This window comes from Lithobates pipiens, unplaced genomic scaffold (genome assembly GCF_037356315.1).
Source record: "Lithobates pipiens isolate NorthernLeopardFrog02 unplaced genomic scaffold, aLitPip1_a1.2 Scaffold_16, whole genome shotgun sequence".
NCBI classification, from domain to species: Eukaryota; Metazoa; Chordata; class Amphibia; order Anura; family Ranidae; genus Lithobates; species Lithobates pipiens.
In genome coordinates, this window is record NW_027507748.1 from 561,007,128 (window position 1) to 561,027,317 (window position 20,190).

At 40.9% G+C, this 20,190-nt stretch overlaps 1 protein-coding gene across 7 annotated transcripts in view; it reads right to left on the reverse strand.

Annotated features, from left to right (window-relative positions):
• Positions 1-20,190, reverse strand: part of ARHGAP9 (Rho GTPase activating protein 9) — a 171,478-nt gene that overhangs the window by 24,457 nt on the left and 126,831 nt on the right. For 5 of the 7 annotated variants that reach the window (XM_077483598.1, XM_077483595.1, XM_077483594.1 and 2 more), the window contains 5 exons: positions 19,409-19,507; positions 15,130-15,207; positions 14,893-14,946; positions 3,332-3,466; positions 951-1,056 (listed from right to left, as the gene is read on the reverse strand). In XM_077483598.1, coding sequence (XP_077339724.1) covers positions 951-1,056; positions 3,332-3,466; positions 14,893-14,946; positions 15,130-15,207; positions 19,409-19,507 — 472 coding nt within the window. The remainder of the gene's footprint in view (positions 1-950; positions 1,057-3,331; positions 3,467-14,892; positions 14,947-15,129; positions 15,208-19,408; positions 19,508-20,190) is intronic. The other 2 variants (XM_077483596.1, XM_077483597.1) reach the window with 2 other exon arrangements.

Here is a 20,190-nt window from a genome sequence, read left to right on the forward strand (position 1 = left end):
TGCTCTCCACGGGTCATCATGGCGGTGGCAGCTTCCGTTTCATCCCTCCTCCCCGGCTGCCAATAGGGAGTCTTCTCTTTTCGGCCAATCGTAAAATGTGTCTCACATCCACTTCTGATTGGCCAGATTGAGGATCAGTGTTGCAACAGCGAATGTTCATTCGCAGTTGTAACACACCTGGGTGGGCTTCGGTCTCATTCTCTGCGACCTGAGCCCACCCTATTGTGAAGTCTATTAGAGCCTCCGGCTCTAATCTGGGGCTTCAAAAAAAAAAACCTGGCCGCTGTAATTCATGTGCCTGGTGCCCTGAAAGGGTCTGGACGCATGAATAGGGGGTGGCTGCGGCAGCCGTGAATAGATTCATGCTATGCATGGATCTATCCATTGCATATAGAGGGTGGCCTGGAGAGAGGGGACGACACCCGGGCACCCCTAATGGATGGGCCGCTGCTGGCTTTGGCCCACACTGACCTTCAAGGATAGACCTGAAAACCACCATGGTCTCAAAGTAGAAGAAGCCCTCCTTAGAAATACTGATGGGTATTCCTGCCAAGATGCTATGAGTATGCATCTCTTGTTGTCTTCCAGCTAGCACCAGAGTTTTAGGAACTAGCTCCTTCCTGCTCTGTACCTGGTTGGCATATAGCACCAAAAAGCACACCTTGTCCCCTTGGATACCCCCAGTTTTTTTTTTCTATTGCATCACACTCATAGTGCTGGTTTACAAAGGAGTCACTGCCAACTGCACCAGTGATTGTTTAGTCACCTTCCCCTTAGTAGAGATAGCAGCTACATAAGACCAAACATCTCAATCCCACTGACTGCCAATGAAAGATTTATAAAAATAAGGACACCATGTAAGCCCACATTACAAGCAGCAATCCTACTTTTCTTTGCTGCCCAAATTTCATATTACTCATATTGCTCTGCATTCCCCATAGACATTTCACCTGTTCAGATGGCATAAGATGTATTTAAGGGTGTCATAGTTTGGTTCAGGAAGGTTTCCAACAAGATTTTTCATAGTCTGTATCCTCTCGGACAAATCAGGAATTTCTGTTCAGAACAAAGGAAGATTTCATAGGTGGTTTGCAGAATTCAGCAGACATTTTTGTTTGTGTGAAAACATATATTGGCATCTCGATGCCCACTTTAAAGCATACTATCAACATTGTCTTGTGTTGCTTGTACTGCATCTTAAAGCATAAGTTCACCTTTCATAACACGTTACACCCAAAGTCAGTGTGTAACATGTAACATGTTATGAATGCACCAATTCCCCCCCCCCCCCCCCCGTGTCTGCTGACACAATTCAAAAAATACACGGCCCACTTGGCCGCGTTACTCATTTACAGTCCTCTTTGCGGCTGTCGGCCTGTAGTTTTCAATGAACTACCACGGATAGTGTATCTTTCTTTCTCCTTGCAGAGAGAAAAAAAGTGAGTGTAAAAAAATAATAATAATAATAATAAAATAGTAATAATAAAAATAATATAAAAAAAAATACCTAGATCAAGGTTTGACCTAGGTCTGTGTCAGGATCAAGTAAGGGTCAAAGATCAAGGTAAGTATATTTTCGGGTGGATTTTTTTTAATTAGTATCAGTGCCAGTTAATGTCAGAGGGGGCTATTTACTAAAGGAAAATCCACCACTTGGAAGTAAAGTCGCTGTAGATCCGAGGGGGACATACAAGGAAAATAAAAAACAGTATTTTAGCCTGCACATGATTGGATGATAAAATCAGCAGAGCTTCCCCTCATTTCAGATCTACCCCTTAGATTTAGAATGACTGCACTTCCAAGTGCACTTGCAGAGCAAAGTGGATTTGCCTTTCGTAAATAATCCCCAGTGTGTTTTAGGTGAAACAAAAAAAATAAAACAAAAATGCGCACTATTGTTTCTGAGCTATACTTCGGGTGCAAACAACAAATAACATATATGGCTGCGATCGTCAGAAGCAGGAGAATTTGTTTTGGGTTGTTCTTTGGTGGTAGGTGGTGGTGGTAGTAACAAGAAATATACAGCTACATGTAAAAAATGTTTTTTTTACTATTTTGGCCCAGTGTTCCTTTGATAATAAAAACAAAATCAGAAGATATCCATGCCATTTACTATTACACGAAAGCCCAATTTGTCCTGAAAAAAAAAAAAGGTATAATCCACCAGGAGTGTGATGATATGTATGGTTTTACTAACACATGCCAAAGTTGCAAAATTGTGCTTAGGCATTAATATTTGTTTTACCCTTAGGTGTGAAGGGGTTAAAGTTGCCCTGCAGAAAGCACCAGTTTGACCTTGCCATAAGCACAAAACCCAAGGATCGCATTCATGTAAATAATGGCATATCAAACACTTTTGCAATTAAGTTACTTCTGAGAGTATTTTCAGAGAAAGTGGTTGCAGCTCACAGCAGAAAGTTATATTTGAATATACAGTAAAACCTTGGATTGCGAGCATAATTTGTTTCGGAAACATGCTTGTAATCCAAAGAACTTGTATATCAAAGCAAATTTCCCCATAAGAAATAATGGAAATTCAGATGATTCGCTCCACAACCATTTATTCATAAATCCTTCAGTTTATATTCCATATAAAAAGATTATAGCAATGTGATCGTTTGTGTAACCATAAAATGTACATCCACAAATGGAAGCCTCTACAAGGGGATTAGAAGCAAAATCCAGCAGGAGCTACAGAGTATAAAAGAGAAGAGAGGCGCCTCTAATTGTAGCAATATGGTTACATTTAATGAAGGTACAACATTTAGCAACTCACATGGGTGATGATTAAAACAGGCACATCTAAGTGTGTAGACATCGGAGGTAAAGCTGTCCACATAGACCGTCCTCCGCACCACCGGCTCTCAACACTGTCAGTCTACAATCGTGACCGGGAAGACTACCCTGCAGTAGAACAATCTGAAAGCGAGGCTTCAATCGCTCATGGAGCGCAGCATGGAAGAGATGACATTGATGATGTTGTGGAGGATGATCTATGTGGACAGCTTTACCCCGGATGCTTGCATACTTAGATGTGCCTGTTTTAATCATCAATCATGTGAGTTGCTAAATGTTATACCTTCATTAAATGTAACCATATTGCTACACTTAGAGGCGCCTCTCTTCTCTTTTATACTCAGTTGTGACATGATGTTACTTGTATATCAAGTCAAGATTTATAAAAAAAAAAAAAAATTGCTTGTCTTGCAAAACGCTTTTAAACCAAGGTTTTACTGTAAACTTGTCCGAAAATATCAAGAATACTCGTCCTAATGTATTATATCTCACAGGTACATTGTACAGAGTTCATTTTTGTATAAGATCTACTTACGAACAGCTGAAACAAATTCATCGAACATGCTGAAAGGGATAAGTGGCTCTGGAAGTTCACGGAAGAACATTTTTAGAGCACCTGTGATGACATGAATATCGTCCCACTCACTGTCATTGAGATCCAACTTCTCCTCTGCATTCACCAAGAACAAAAACCCATTAGGAACATTCCCTATTCACCTCATTATAGATGTGTGTATGAGTGTTTCCCTAAACTTCCTTCCTGTTTTTGCAGCTAGATAATAGCAATTGTTTCAAAGTAATGATGCTGTTCTTAATGTTGTATAAATAAAGTGCAGAACTTATCTGCTCACCTAAAGCAAAATAAAAGTGACCTGGTAAAAACGTGATAAGTAGAGCTTTTTTTGTACCAGCTGTATTGTTCTGCACATTGCCATATTTTTCAGCACGAAAAAAATAACCCCTACTTGCTGGGGTTGATTTACTTAAGAAAATAAAATTAATCATAAGCAACACCATGGTAAAAAAAAATAAAAAAAATAAAAATAAAAAAAAATGAAAAACGACAATGGTAAGTGCCCAATGAAAATTTCGCTGAACCCCTCTGTATTATTCATAGTGCACTTACCATTGTATTTTTTATATGCTTTTTTTGGATTTTTTTTTTTAAATCTTGTTTTTTTAACATAGCACTACTTATTATTCATTGTATTTTGTTTGTACACTGGATGATTAATATTTAATCCACTTTAGAGAGTGCAGCAGCTGTGGAAGATATATATCTGGTTATTGGACACACATTTATTTTACAAATATTAGATTTTGTTTCTTTACATTATTATCCTGGGAGCAGGGAGTATTTTTTTATTTTGACTTACTAAAAGCAAAGGGGCTGTCAAGATTTCAAGGGAAATTTCACTTTGCAAGGGAGTTCACCTCAGAGTTTAGTGAATGTGGTGACAAATCACTTTGCAATACCCAATCACATGCAAGGAAAGGAAAAGTACTGCATTTTTGCTTGCAGATGATTGGATGATAGAAGTCAGCAAAGCTTCACCTTGTTCGCTAACTTCTGGGGAAAATTCCCTTACAAAGTGAACAGCCTATTTGCATTTAGTAAATTACATAGTTAGTTAGATTGAAAAAAGAGTCCATCTAATTCCAATTAACAGAAAAAATGTAAATAAACAGAATAAATAAATAGAAATCCTCGATATACAGAATCCTATACCCGCAGTTGATCCAAAGGAAGACAAAAAAAACACAAATTTGCTTCCTGATTCCCCCAGAAGGCATGTTCATCATGCATCAGATGTTCCATAGATATTCCATGGATCAATGTGTTATTACCTATAAATTTTAATATCCACTTATATTTTGTGCTTTTAGAAATGCATCCAGCTTTTTTAAAACAATCTACTGAAATCTACAATCAACCCCACAGTGTTGCAGTGATCTGTGTGCATGAACCTACAGTATGCCATTTAGGTCAATTGAAAATCAAACGAGTAAGTCTTCACAAGCCGAAATGTGTACGTTTGCTGTATACAGGCATACCCCACTTTTAAGTACACAATGGGGTTTATTTACTAAAGCTGGAAAGTGCAAAATCAGGCTCACTTCTGCACAGAAACCAATGAGCTTCCAGGTTTTATTACCAAAGCTTAATTGAACAAGCTGGGGTTAGAAGCTCATTGGTTTCTATGCAGAAGTGAGCTTGATTTTGCACTTTCCAGCTTTAGTAAATAAACCCCATTGTGTACTTAAAAGTGGGGTATGCCTGTACTGGATCATTTGATTTTTAATAAATAAACTCTGTGGATTATGTGTGGTCTCCAGTGTTGACTTGTTTTAATTAAAATTAAGTCTTTTAAAAACACAAGAGATAAAAGTCCATCAATAGGGAGAGGCTGTTTTACTAAAGGAGTTGAGACTCTTCACTAATACACTGTAGCTGTTCTCTCTTTGAATACTCAATCACGTAACGATAAATTAAATTACCAGGAAATGTTTACACAATTGGATAAAATTAATTAAGAGTCTCAACTTCTTTAGTAAATAAGCCTCAACGTCTTCTTTCGTGAAAGAGCCCTTCTTTTTCAAAAAGCACCTTCAGTCAACATGGCAGCTTTCTAAAGTCTTGTGGCCACAAATGTCTCTTCCTTCATTTCTTCACCATTCCCATTTCTAAAGTAATTGGGACAGAATCAGAGGACAGACAAAGCACTGGGAAGGATCTGGATATTTGGTTTCTATGCAGGAACAGAAATAATGACGTTACACACATTTGAGCGAACGTTATTATTGTGCAACTTTCTGCTTTTCTATTACACACTGGGGCGGATTTACTAAAACCGAAGAGTGCGAAATCTTGTGCAGCTCTGCATAGAAACCAATGAGCTTCCAGATTTTTTTTGTCAAAGCTTAATTGAACAACCTGAAGTTAGAAGCTGATTGGCTACCGAGCACAGCTGCACCAGATTTTGCACTCCAGTTTTAGTACATCAACCCCAAAGGGTTTTATAATCCTTAAAGTGGTTGTACACCTTGTACAACCACTTTTACCTACAGGTAAGCCTATATTAAGGCTTACCTGTAGGGTGCTGGAAATATCTCCTAAACCTCCATGGTTTAGGAGATATTTACAAAAAAGCCATGTGCCGAAGACTACGGCGCATGCGCCAATGTCTACGGCGCATGTGCACTGTAGAAAGGGCAGATTGTGCCGTCTCTAAAACGGGTCATGCTGTGACTGGCGGCTCCCGCGTGCGTGCGCGGGAGTGATGTCACGCAACTCCAGCCAGTCACAGAGCCGGAGTTTGTGGCCCTGGAAGGAAGAGGGGTGAAGATGGACTCTCGCTGCTAGTGGGGACAGCGGTGACATTGTAGGCTTCGGTTTCAGGTAAGAGACACATAATGCATTATGCTTTACCTTTGCAGGGAAATAAAGAGGAAGTAAAACCCACCAGGGTTTACTTCTTCTTTAAAGTGGTAATAAACTCTTTTAATTTAAAACTGCTTACAGACAGGGTTTTTACACCAGAAGAGACCCTAGTGGGGTCCCACCTGTCTGCCAGCGGGTAATGTGACTGGAGGGCTCCATTAGCAGGTATGTCTGTCATAATGTGCTAGTATGCAATATAAACTAGTATATTATGACGTAAGGTGTAACTAAAGGCAAACCTTTTTTCAATTTGGATGGAGTGGAGAGGAATTATAACACCTGTCAGTTTTTATTGTTGACTGTTCCCCTGTGAAAGCGGTTGTATGCCCAAAAAACAAAAACAAAAAAAACCTGTAGGGCAAAGGCATAATGAGCTAGAATGCACCTCATACTAGCTCATTATGAAAAACTTACCTTAGAAGGAAGCTCCCACGGGGCCTGCCCGGTCAATGCTGAAGGGGCCGACATGTTCCCTATGTGTTTCTTCCGGGTTCGCGGCTCCAGTGCTGTGAGTGGCCAGAGGAGCGATGACATCACTCCTGATCAACGTGAGCGGGAGCCCTCTGTTACGGCAAGTTCTGGCACGATACGCCGGACATTCACTGCGCATGCGCCGCTGACATCAGCGGCTGCATGCAAGGTGAATATCCCCTAAACCTTACAGGTTTAGTCGATATTCATTTTACCTACAGGTAAGCCTGTAATAAGTCTTACCTGTAGGTTAAAAATTACCAAGCAGACAATACAATCGCTTTTAAGGAGATTCACCCTATCTATTTGTCCTGTGTACCATTATCACTGAATGAAAGTGAAACTAAAAGTTGGGAAATCTTCCAATGGGAACACTAGTTCTGGTGACACAGGGGTCCCCAAGAGATTTCCTAAATTTGCAGGGATTTCCTCTCACTTACTGTATGGCTATGGGACAGGAAGTGAATAGAAATCTCTGCAATGAGAAACAACTTGCGAAAACAAGTCTGACAAGGGTTGTAACGCTTCCTTACTCTATCCAAAATGAAAAAAAAAGTTTTACCATAGTTCTACTTTAAGCTCGCAGGGGAACCAGCTTTTTTTATTTTTAGGAAACAAGTTTACTACCGCTTTAATACATAATAAAAATAACAATGATTATACCAAGAAAGCATAGCCAGTGAGAAATATTATGGCATAAGCAGAGCTGAGTTTTTTCTAAGATCAACAAAGCAATTTATATTAACATGAATAAAAACAAAATAGAAACGCCACTCACACACAAATAACAAATGCAAAATACAGCAATCTACAACTTTACACAAAGAAGAACACAAGCATGCTTAACCTCCCTGGCGGTACCATTATTTCGGATTTTAGGTGCTAAAAGCGGTACCATTATTTTGCATGAAAATTTGGCGTTTTATATTGTAGTCCTGCAATTCTTAGGAATAACTCTCTTAAATCTGTCCAAACCAGAGTCTAGCAGACATCCCAGGTATGATAAAGTTTGAAAAATTAAATCATAAATTATAATATAATAAATAATTATAAATAATTGTACCAAATAATAATATAACAATAATAAAAATTATTCAATAATGTAATCTAATCAAAAACACTGAAATTTGCCGAGTTGCAGAATTGTCACTGTCATTACTTTTCAGTATTTGATGACGGATCTCCCCACAAATCGCTATCGCTCAATTCTGCGAGTCATTCTAATTTATTATCGCTGTTTTCTAGCTGGTCTAAAATCATTTTTGATGTACAGTGACAGTTTTGGTTGCTATGGACAATCTCCAGTTTCCAGGCATAAAGAACAGTTTTTACAATATAAAACTGCATGCAGGACACTGGGCAGACCACTAGGGACAAAGGGGATGTGAAATATTTACATACAGCAATGTAATCTGTAAGATTACATTATACTGTATGTATACTGTTTATTTCACTTTTTGAATTTGGCGCCGATCTCCGTGCCCGTGCGTCGCAACGCTCGCAGGGCACGGAGATCGCCGATGTGATAGATCGAGCGAGACACGGCTCGCTCGTACAGCGGGGAGACATCGCTGGATTCGAAGGAGAAGGTAAGGAAACCTCCTCCTGGATCCAGCGACGCTGTCCCGAGTCTGACTCGGGGATACCGCTTTTGGTATAAAAAATCCACCCCGAGTCAGACTCGGGAATACCGTCAGGGGGGTTAAAGTGGATACAAACACAATTCATGAAATTTGAGCTGGGTACATATATCTGCATTGTTTTCTTATCTCTTTTTAAAGCCCTAAGTCCCGTGGCTTTCTCCTGCTCCGTTCTACTCCCAATGGCCACAGTCTGGCTCATATATAGTCTGAAGGACAGTAAACTGGCCCTTTGTTTAGAAAGTTTGGAGACCTTTGCCTTACAGGATGCAGCGTAAAAAAAATAAAAAAAATAATGCACATTTTTTTACTTGCAAAGAAATTTCCATTTATATATTTTTTTGTTTATAAAAGGTGAATTTATCCTTTAAAGAATCTTCTCTATCTCAGCTCCATATAACAAATTCTATGACATCTGGAGTGCCTTTTTTTAGTTTGACTTAGAGAAATGTTTTCATTTAGGGATTTTTTTGCATCAGGATATCTGTGTGTTCCAGCATCACAAGCAGGTGTGTTCTAGGATCACCAGGATGAAGTTGTACAGTACAGTAATTCCTGATTGTTAAATGGGACTGCTTAGAAGGCTATATTCTCTGTAGGCATCTCAAAGTTTAAAGGTTTTTCCAGTTTAGCTGGAGTGTACCCTTAACCATTCTGGGGAAAGTTTTTTTTTTTTTTTGCCTGTGTATAAAGGTCAGTTTAGACCTTAAATAAATGAGTTATTGTTTTCTTTCATTTGTAAACTGGCACTGAGAAATACATAGGATCTTTGCCCATTTGCAGTCCCCATTCCCCAGGACATCTGTTTTCTTAGACCAGTGGCCACTCTAATCTCCATTCCCCTGGCTTCTCTAGTAACTTCCCCACTGTAGTTCTGTTTCAGCGAGCAAGGATATAACTACGTCCCTGCTCACTGAAGCAGGAGGACCCAGGAGTTTCAGCTTGCCAGTCTGAACTGCCCACTGCTAATGTGTCTTCTAAATAACAGGTCTGCTCAGCCCAAGCTCTGCCCACACAGATGACTGCCACTACTTATTTCTCTAAGCATTGCGGGAAATGTAGTGCAGTTTCCCTGCATGGATGTGACAGGTAGAAAAATAGAAAGTCCTCCTCCTGGGGCCTGGAAGTAGCACATTATTCACTGGGGCAGAAAAAGGGAGTCACTTTCATTATCACTTTCTCAGCGATTTAGGATCTGGAAATGCACAGATAGCAGGATCCTGGAGTTCTTCTTTAAAGCAACACTATTGCTCCAAAAAAAAGCTCATAAAAGATTCCACCAGAGCTTTTGAAGACAGCGAAGATCTAAGATTTGAGTCATCACCCATCAGAGATGTAACTATTAGGCCACATTCGCACGAGCGTTTTGCCACAATGCAAATGCCAGCAGCAGGAATCTATCAATTCCTACTGCTGTGCTTGACAACGGTGAGCACACAAAGTGCCAGTAGCAATAACTGCAGGTAATCACTGGCTATCCGAACAGTCACTAATAGCTGCAGACACCGACAACCTGTCATTGAAGTGTACGGGGTCAGCGGACGCAGGTAACCACTCTCAAGTGTCATACACAGCAACGATAATCAGTAGATTCCTGCCGCTGGCATTCGCACCCTGGCAAAACTCCTAAGCGAATGTAAGCTTATACCTCATATTTTGCAGGCACCTTTTTTTTAGTTTTCTAATTAGTGACAGTATCATTTTAACTCACTGACTACATCTCTATAGACCAGGGGTTTCCAAACTTTCTAAACAAAGGACCAGTTTACTGTCATAAAGACTTTAGTTGGGTCAGACTGTGGCCAGTGAGAATAGAAAAAGTCCCGATGTCAGTGGGGAAAAAAATAATGCCCCATAGTTTGTTTCAGTGAAAGTAATTGCACCCCATTATTGGTGTCTGTGGGAGGAATTGTGCCCCATCATTGATATCATTAGGCACTATTGTTGGTGTAATTGGGAGGAACTGCACCCCATCACTGATGTCATTGGGCCCCATCGTTGGTGTCATTGGGAGGAATTGCACCCATCATTGTTGTCCTCGCGCCCCATTGTCTGTGTCATTGAGAGGAATTGCACCCCATCTTTGATGTCATTGGGTCCCATTTTTAAGTCAGTAGGAGGAATTGTGCTCCATCGCTGGTGGCTGCTGTCATTGGGAGGAATTGGGCCCCCCTCATTGGTGTCAGTGAGGGGGGATTATGCCCCATTGTTGGTATCAGTGGATGAAATAGTGCCCCAAGGGCCAGATAAATGCAAGCAAAGGGCCCATCTGGCCCCTGGGCCAAAGTTTGGAGACCACTGCTCTAAACCAATAGTACCCAACCTGAGGTCCTTTGGCACTTAATGTGTGTCAGTCTGGGCCCCTGTAAACAGTAGTCTGTGTTTTACTGCTTATTCAAGCCAGTAATAGATAAATATTATTTGAAGCGGATTTCAGAAGTTAAATGGTTTTGTTTATTTCTTTCACGCTGTCTTTTTGTGCCGTCCACCCCCTTTTTCTTTTTATGATTGTATAATTAATCTTTATGAGATAAATATCAAATGTGGTGCAAGTAACTTTTAGGGTGGCTGTATGGAGCACAAATGTAACAGTATTACTTGGTGAGAAGTGTTGAAAGTCTAGGACTGTCTCTTGAGGCATGTCCCCAGTCTCCAACAATTCTATAGCATGTTTGGTCATGCATGGTCTTCTTTTCCATGTCTGCAGTCTCTGTCCATCCCCTGTTGCATGTGTGCAGTCAGGGCCGACTGGCATCTTAAGAGAGGCGGCAGTCGGCAGTGACAAGTTGCACCCGTACGTCACCCATGCCAGCTGTCTCCCAAGATCTGCCTGGGCTGATGTGAAATGTTGCATCCAATGAGTGTGCAGTCCATGCTACCTGTGAGACAGTTTCACACTAGGGTTGCCACAGCATCCCTTTAATCCAGGACACATATTAATTACACAGGCTCTGAGGCTGATTTAATGCTAATAACCAAGTGAGTTTAATTGTCACCTTAATCAGCCACAGAACCTGTGGCTGATGTGTGTCCTGGATTAAAGGGATGATGTGGCAAACCGATTTCACACTGAGCCGATATTGACACTTGCCAGAGCAGCTCAGTTTGTGAAATTGTCATCTAATGTAACTAATGTAAAATGCAGAGAGAGACCAGCTGTCAGTATTCAGCACTGATGTCGGTGGTGGGCGGAACCCGAGGTGGGCGGGACCCTGCAGCTATCAAACACGAGCCGATGGGATGGGATCTGGGCGGGTCGCTATGTGTATGTGGCCTGCCCCCTTTCTTAAGCAGCCCAATTATTGGCTGGTGTTTGATAGCTGCTGGGTCCCGCCCACCCTGGGTCCCCCCACCCCCAACATCACTGCTGAATTTTGACAGCTGGTCTCTCTCTGCATGCAGTTACATTACATGTCAGTTTAACACACAGTTTCACTAGGCATCAATATCAGCTCAGTGTGAAACTCCCTCTCCTCCGTCTGTGCCAATCAGTGCCACCTGTCAGTGCCAATTAGTGACACCTGTCAGTGCCAATCAGTGACACCCACCAGTGTTAGTCAGTGCCACCTGTCATTGCCAATCAATGTCACCTGTCAGTGCCAATCAGTGCCACCTGTCAGTACCAATCAGTGCTTCCAATCAGTGGCAGTCAGTGCTAATCAGTGTTTTCAATCAGCGCCACCAGTCAGTGCCAATCAGTGCTGCCCAATATCAGTGCCAACCAATTCCACCTATCATTGCCAATCAGTGTTTCCAATCAGTGCCACCTCCCAATGGCAATCAGTGCCAGTGCTTTCAATCATTGCCCATCAGTGCCACCTATCAGTTCTGCCTATCAGTGCCCATCAGTGATGCCAATCAATGCCCATGAGTGCCACCTATCAGCGCCCATCAGTGCTGAAAATTAGTGCCCATCAGTGCTGCCAATCAGTGCCACTAAATGCTGCCAACTAGTGCAGATCAGTGCTGCCTATTAGTGCCTATCAGTACAGCCTATCAGTGCCATTTGTGCTGCCAATCAGTGCCACCTATCAGTGCCAATCAGGGCCCATCAGTGTTGCCTATTATTGCCAATTAGTGCTGCCAATCAGTTCTTTCTATTAGTGCCAATCAGTGCCGCCTATCAATGCCAATCATTGCTACCTGTCAGTGCTGCCAATCAGTGCACTGAGTTTAGGGATGGAGCGATGAACTCAGCATCCAGGCACATTGTCCATGGAGGGGCTGACTTGGTGGGGCACAACTGAAATCTGTTGATATTTATTAATTCCACATGCCAATCTTTAGTATAATAGGTAATCAACACATTACTATTTACAATAAACTACTGGAGGTAAAATAAAAAAGTGTCAGTAAAAGGCCTGCCGCTAAGCACTGTTATGTGTTCCCACACCACAAAAAAAAGCGGAGCGCTAACTTACTGATCAATAACTTAACAATGATGGTGGAATCCTCTATGTATAGAAATCTTGATAAGCTTAAATGTTACGACAATACCGGTCTCTGATACGGCACTTCACATATAATACAAACTGAAAATAAGGCATACTGTATAAAATAGATATTGGCTATAAAAAAAATGTCTTCCTCAGTTTAGGCCAATATGTAGTCTGCCACATATTTTTGGTTAACCACTTGCCGCCCGCCCTATAGGCAATTGACGGCGGCAAAGTGGTTTCATAATCCTGACCGGACGTCATATGACGTGATCAGGATTATGAGCCGCTGCGCGCCCCCGGGGGCACGCATCGCGGCGATCGTTGTTGTGGGGTGTCAGTCTGACACCCGGCAACTACGATCTCGGTAAAGAGTCTCCGACTGAGACTCTTTACCATGTGATCAGCCGTGTCCAATCACGGCTGATCACAGTGTAAATGGGAAGAGCCGGTGATCGGCTTTCCCTCACTCGCGGCTGTCAGACGCGAGTAGAGGAGAGCCGATCGGCTGCTCCTCTGACAGGGGGGGTCTGTACTGATCGATTATCAGCACAGCCCCCCCGAAGATGCCCACACTGGACCACCAGGGACGCCACCAGACCACCAGGGAAAAGGTAATAAAGGTCATAATCCTCCCTAGACCACCAGGGATGCCAGTCAGCACAATGGGTGCCAATCAGTGCCCATAATGGATGCCAATCAGTGCCCACAATGGGCATCACTGATTGGCATGCATTATTGTTTGGCACTGATTGGCATCCATTACTATACACCGATGCCGCCTATGAGTGCCCACCTGTGCCGCCTGAGTGCCCACCTGTGCCGCCTATGAGTTCCCACCTGTGCCGCCTATGAGTGCCCACCTGTGCCGCCTATGAGTGCCCACCTGTGCCGCCTATCCATGCCCACCTGTGCCGCCTATCCATGCCCACCTGTGCCGCCTATCCATGCCCACCTGTGCCCATCCGTGCCGCCCATCCGTGCCGCCCATCCGTGCCAGCTATCAGTGCCAATTTGTGCCACCTATCAGTGTCCGTCCGTGTCGCCCATCCATGTCGCCCATCAGTGCCGCCTATCAGTGCCGCCTATCAGTGCCACTTCATTGGTGCCACATTGGTGCCCATCAGTGCCGCCTTATCAGTGCCCATCAGTGTAGCACCATCAGTGCCCATCAGCGAAGGAGAAAACGTACTTATTTACAAAGTTTTGAAACTGAAACAAAAAAAAAAACATTATTTTTTTCAAAATTTTCTGTATTTTTTTATTTGTAGCGCAAAAAATAAAAACCGTAGAGGTGATCAAATACCACCAAAAGAAAGCTCTATTTGTGGGAAAAAAAATGATAAAAATTTCATTTGGGTACAGTGTAGCATGACCACGCAATTGTCATTCAAAGTGCGACAGAGCTGAAAGCTCAAAATTGGTCTGGGCAGGAAGGTGTTTAAGTGCCCTGTATTGAAGTGGTTAAAAAACAAAACACAATAAGTGTATATTGATTGGTTTGCATAATAATAGGGAATATATTTATGCTATTTTTAATCTGATTTTCTAAGAAATTTTATATTATTTATCATGACATAAAATAATGAATGTAGGGGCCTTTTGGTGGGTGTGATTTTCTTTTTCTTGGGGGGGGGGGGGGCAGCATTAAATTCTTGGGCCCAGGCAGCACAATGTCTTGGGCCGGTCCCGTGTCCAGTATCTACCAACTTTCTGTAGCATTCCATTAATTCATTATTACATATGGTTCCCTGAGACCCCCTGGGTTAAATAAGTTGGCCACCACTGCTCTAAACGAAATAAATCACCCTAGATATTCGTACAGTACAGAATATGGGATTCATTTTTCCTGTCTTAATTACCTGACACAGAGACCAATACAAACTGAACAAAACTGGTTAGTCAGAGCCAATGACAGAGTGCAAAGTGCATCATTGTAAGCATACACATCAACATGTAGACTGCAGAGTTCAGACAATTCAGACACGTCAGTTTCAGACATATTGCTGGCAGACATGGACGATAATAGCAGCTCTGGAAGCACAGTTGTTAAAGGGCACATCTGCTATGACATACACAGCATTGTAGCCAGAACACAAAGGGCTACCTTGGGAGAGCTGCTCCGGAAAAAGGTATCGTCCATCTGTGGTTACTGCCCTCTCTGAAAAAAAACAGGTCAGCCTACTGATCATTTACAAGTTCCAAATAAGGGTATTTGAGCTGCATTGTAGGCTGGATACAAAATTAAAAGTAATACTTTTTAATATCCTATTTTTTTTCACTATGGCAGTATCAATTTATCGGTCATTTTCACCACAACGGTGTTGCCGATGGAGCTTCTCACCTCTGTCTACTATAAACCTCAGTTTCTGTATGATGGACAAGTTTCCACTCACTCTGTAAATCCCATCCACGTCCAGCCCTAGGATACATAAAGAACAGGAAAAGATTTATAATCGGTAGTCAATACTGGCTGATCACATCATCTGGGTAAACAATATTATCGCAATGAATATGTACCAGGTACGATGTGCCACAGATAGAAAGGATGAACCACCGCTCCAAAGTAATCCCCCGAGGACTGAAGCTCTGTCTCATATTGATAAGCCCCAGGTGCTGACCATTACACACACCATGAGCAAACAAGCAGGACAAAACTCTGGATAGCCGCACACTGGAAAAATACTTGAAATCCCATCTTTAATTGAAACAACGTGGGTCACATCAAAACAAAGTAAAAAAATCCAGAGCAAAAGGAATAACAGGGTACCGGAAAAACTGATGCGTTTTGCACCGTAATTAGTGCTTACTCATAGCTCATGAGCGCTATGAGTAAGCACTGATTACGGTGCGAAACGCATCAACATTTTCCTGTATCCTGTTATTCCTTTTGCTGTGGATTTTTTGATCTTGTTTTGATGTGACCCACGTTGTTTCAATTAAAGATGGGATTTCAAGTCTTTTTCCAGTGTGCTGCTATCCAGCGTTTTGTCCTGCTTGTTTGCTCATTAGGATGTGCCACACTTTGGCCTTGGAAGCATTTTACCTGTTGACACAAATATTAATTACACAAACCCCAAAATTCATATTTTGTTTGAGCAATGTTGAGTATCACCTGATGTTTTTCGAAATCCTCTTAATACCGTATCATATATTTTTTCTTACATGTTGCACTTTCTTTTAATATGTAATTTTGTAAAACATTACATTACGATACGGCACTGCGTTGCTTTAATTGACAATTGCGCGGTTGTGCGACGTGGTACCCAAACAAAATTTCCCCCACAAATAGAGCTTTCTTTTGGGGGTATTTGATCACCTCTGTGGTTTTTATTTTTCGCACTATAAACAAAAAAAGAGCGACAATAAAAAGAAGAAATTTTTTTTATTATTTGGGGGATATTTATAATAGCAAATATATATATATATATATATATATATATATATATATATATATATATATATATATATATATTTATATATATATATATATATTTTTTTTTTTCTTGCTATAATAAATATCTCCCAAATTTCAAACATAAAACTGATTTCTTCATCAGTTTATATATTTTTCACCCAAAATATGTTAAAGAATATATAAACTGAAGAAGAAATTCGTTTTATTTTTTACATTTATTATAGCAAAAAATACATATATCTATCTATCTATCTATCTATCTATTTATATATATATATATATATATATATATATATATATATATATATATATATATATATATATATATGCGTATATTGATTGGTTTGCGCAAAAGTTAAAGCATATACAAAATAGAGGATAGATTTATGGCATTTTTTTTTTCTTACTAGTAATGGCAGCGATCAGCAATTTTTATCAGGACTGGGACATTGCGATGAACAGATCGGACACTTTTGACACTTTTTTGGGACCATCGATCAGAGCTAAAAATAGCCACTGATTACTGTATTAATGTCACTGGTAGGGAAGGGGTTAACACTAGGGGCGATCAAGGGGTTAAATGTGTTCCCTCAGTGTGTGTTTTAACTGGGGGCGGGTGGGAGTGACTAGAGGAGGAGACATATTCTGTCCTGACAGAACCGGGATTTGTGTGTTTACACACACAGATCCCCATTTCTCGTGCCCACAATTGCGAGTGGCCAGAGGTCACGGCTACCAACGGCCATGCGCATCGGGTCCCCCGCCGTGCAGCAGGCATGCAGCTAAGGCTCTTAAAGGAACCAACGTATATGTACGTTGTTTTGCACAGGGCTGCCAACCTGCCGACTTATATATACATGTGCCGCTTGGGAAGTGGTTAAAGGTTGTCTGGAATGTCCTGAAAATTGGACTCAATATTTTGTTGCACTAATCATTAAAGAACAGGTAAATATCCAGAATTTCCTCATCATCATAACAACTATCTGCTCTTTTATGACCAGCAATAGTTCAGTAAAATGTGATCATGAGCTCTACAGTTAAAGCCTCCCCTCCACCCCTAAACCCTTTTGCTTTGTAAATATTGCCTTTTTTTTTCTTTTGCTTTAATGTGTACTTTTTTTTTGAGAAACTGAGTGTGTGTGTGTGTGGGGGGGGGGGCAGAAATTTCAGTGGGACAGCGCTGGATCTGCTGGGTGGGTGAGTACCTTAAATGTGCAGGACCCGGAACCAGGTAAGCAGTGGTTAAAGAAAAAAGGCGGGGGCGAGGAAGGGTGAACATTCCGCTTTAATTGGGTCTTACAAATTAGTGCTCACACATTATGAGCTACGTATTTGTTATTTTAAAGTGGATGTAAACCCGATTCATGAAATTTGAGCTGGGCACATACTGTATATCTGCAGTGTTTTGTTATCTTTCTTCAAAGCAGTAAGTCCCGTAGCTTTCTCCTGCTCCGTTCTTCTGTTATCAGCCTGATAACTCCTGACAAGTTGTCACATATGATAAAATCAGCCTGAGTTTTGTGTTGGGGAGGATGCTATAAATAGATTAGCAGAGCCATGAACCATTTAACGATCAGCTCTGAAAGTCTCTACCTATGAGGAGAGGGGGTGTGTGCATTTCCACCAATCAGCTGTCTTGGCTGAATGCCCAGGATTCACTGCAGTGTTGAACAGGAAGAGAAAATCTCCTAACACAATGTGCACTTTCTAAATAGTATATGAAACTGAAGACAACAGATATACATTTAAAACTTATGTAGGGAGATTTGCTTCATCTCTGTGTATCATCTGAGGCTGTTCACTTCACTGGGTATATGTGAGGGTTTACATCCAATGTAATATAAAAATCTAATTCCATCATTAGGGTTTTATATTGAGGGCCCTCAATACAGCAGACTCCTGTCCCTTTTCATTTAGCATACATTTATTGCTATGGCCACATGTCCTGGAAGTATTACATTTGATTGGCAAGTAAAAAAATATGTAATATTGGTAGATGCATTATAGATAGATGACTTTGAACTTGATGGATGTTGACTCTTAATGGCTAAACAAATTTAGTTTACTTTCAAATGCATTAAACAAAGCCTGTGTTTTATTTTAATAATGTTCCTTCCCTCCGATCAATTAAACTCTAATGTCCACTATAAAATAGCTTATGGCTATGCAGTAGCAGCAAATGGTTGCCTGCCTATGTTTACATCTTTCCCATTTCATGGCAAAATTTATTATACCCATTAGGTATGTTCTTTTTATAGGCTTGAGCTGATGCAGATGACAGAAGTAAGTGAAGCACAGTTTAACTGAGAAATGTACTGATCTTTAAGTTTTATAAATAATTATAGGTTTGCATATCTAAATGATAATGAGTTCAGTTGTTGCTTTGGCTGGTATTCTCCTGACATCCAATCAGAGTCAAACATAAAGCACAATGTTATTTTGTTTGTTTGTTTATATTTACATCCTTAGAATGTATGGCTCCTTAGGCCTCTTTCACACAATAGGCCCGCTCAGATCCGCCTGTCTTTTTTTCATTGACTTGTATGGGCAGGCAGATGTCAGCGGAGATGTGTCCACAGACACCCGCCTGCCATCCGCTCAAAACACATGGATAGTGATACGTTCATCATCCGATGACAAGAAGTTTTTTTTCAACCCTTTTAACCAGTGTACTGTATACTTACATAATCATTAATGGCTGTAAAGCTTAAAGGATATGTTTTTAGAATTTAGGGTGGAACAACTGCAGCCTCTGACCTCCACTTCAGTGACTGTGAGAGGGGAACTTCTCCCAGTGCCCACTGTCACTATTTAAAAATAATGTAGACCTGCGGGGTTCCACCCACACAGCTGTGTTCATTCGCAGCTTCTTTTGTGTTTGATGGCTTGTAGTTCTGAATGGACTGCAGGTCGCTGATGAGCTTATAAACGGTCAGCCCATATGCAGGTATGGGCTGAAAGCTGCAGGACTTGTGTGCAGGAGTCTGGCATTGCACTCCTGATCACGGGTACAATGCTTTCCAGGCTCCTTAGGAAAAAAAATAATAAATGTACATTTTTTTTCCTGCAAAAATACAGTATGTGCATTTATTATTTTTTCACAAAAGGTGAATATATTCTTTAAAGTAATGGGATCATGTAGAACCTAGTGGTGATGGGAATTGAAACTACACATACAGACTGTGTACTTAAATCAAAATTGTACCTCTTTCATTTACAGCTTCTATACACAGCCGTACAAACTTTGGGACAGTGCTATGTTCTCGAAGGCAAAGAGCATCTAGGCGACAGCCAAAAACTTGATCTACAGGACAAAAAAAAAAACACATTTAAAACGTATATTAGATTATTAAATTAAGAAATAATAAAGAAAAAATAAAGAAATAAACCAAAGATACATGGACACAGGTTGAATTATTTAAGAAGAGCAGATGAAAATCCTCTCTGATCCTCTCTTATTATTATTCTGTCTTTTTCTCTAATTCATTTCTATTTCAATTTCTGGTCTTACTAAGCACATTCACTAGATACAGATCATTGCTTTACCATGACTGATAAAAATAAAAAGCCTTATTATTGCCTCTAAGGACCACAGTGCAATGGTTACAGTACTGCAGTTCTCCAAGTCAATGAATGTGGGGTAGGGCTTAGAGCGTTTGGACATTTTTACCCCACCAACCACTGGAACACAAACCAGGGGTTATTAGGACTCTGCAACATCAAACTCAGATGGCAACAACAAAGATAGCATTTGAAAACAAAGAACATAAACATCTAAGGCGTTTTTGGCTACCCAGACAAGGATTTCATTAAAACATCCAAAAGGTCAAGCAAAATGACCATGAAACAGAATGGGGGGGGGGGGTACATTGATTAATATATTAATCCTGTGTGAAGTTTTAGTGTGGGAAAAACTGAGAAGCAGACATTGCATCCTTGTATCCTATAAAGCCAATAATACACAGTTACAGAAGCTTGTACATCCTA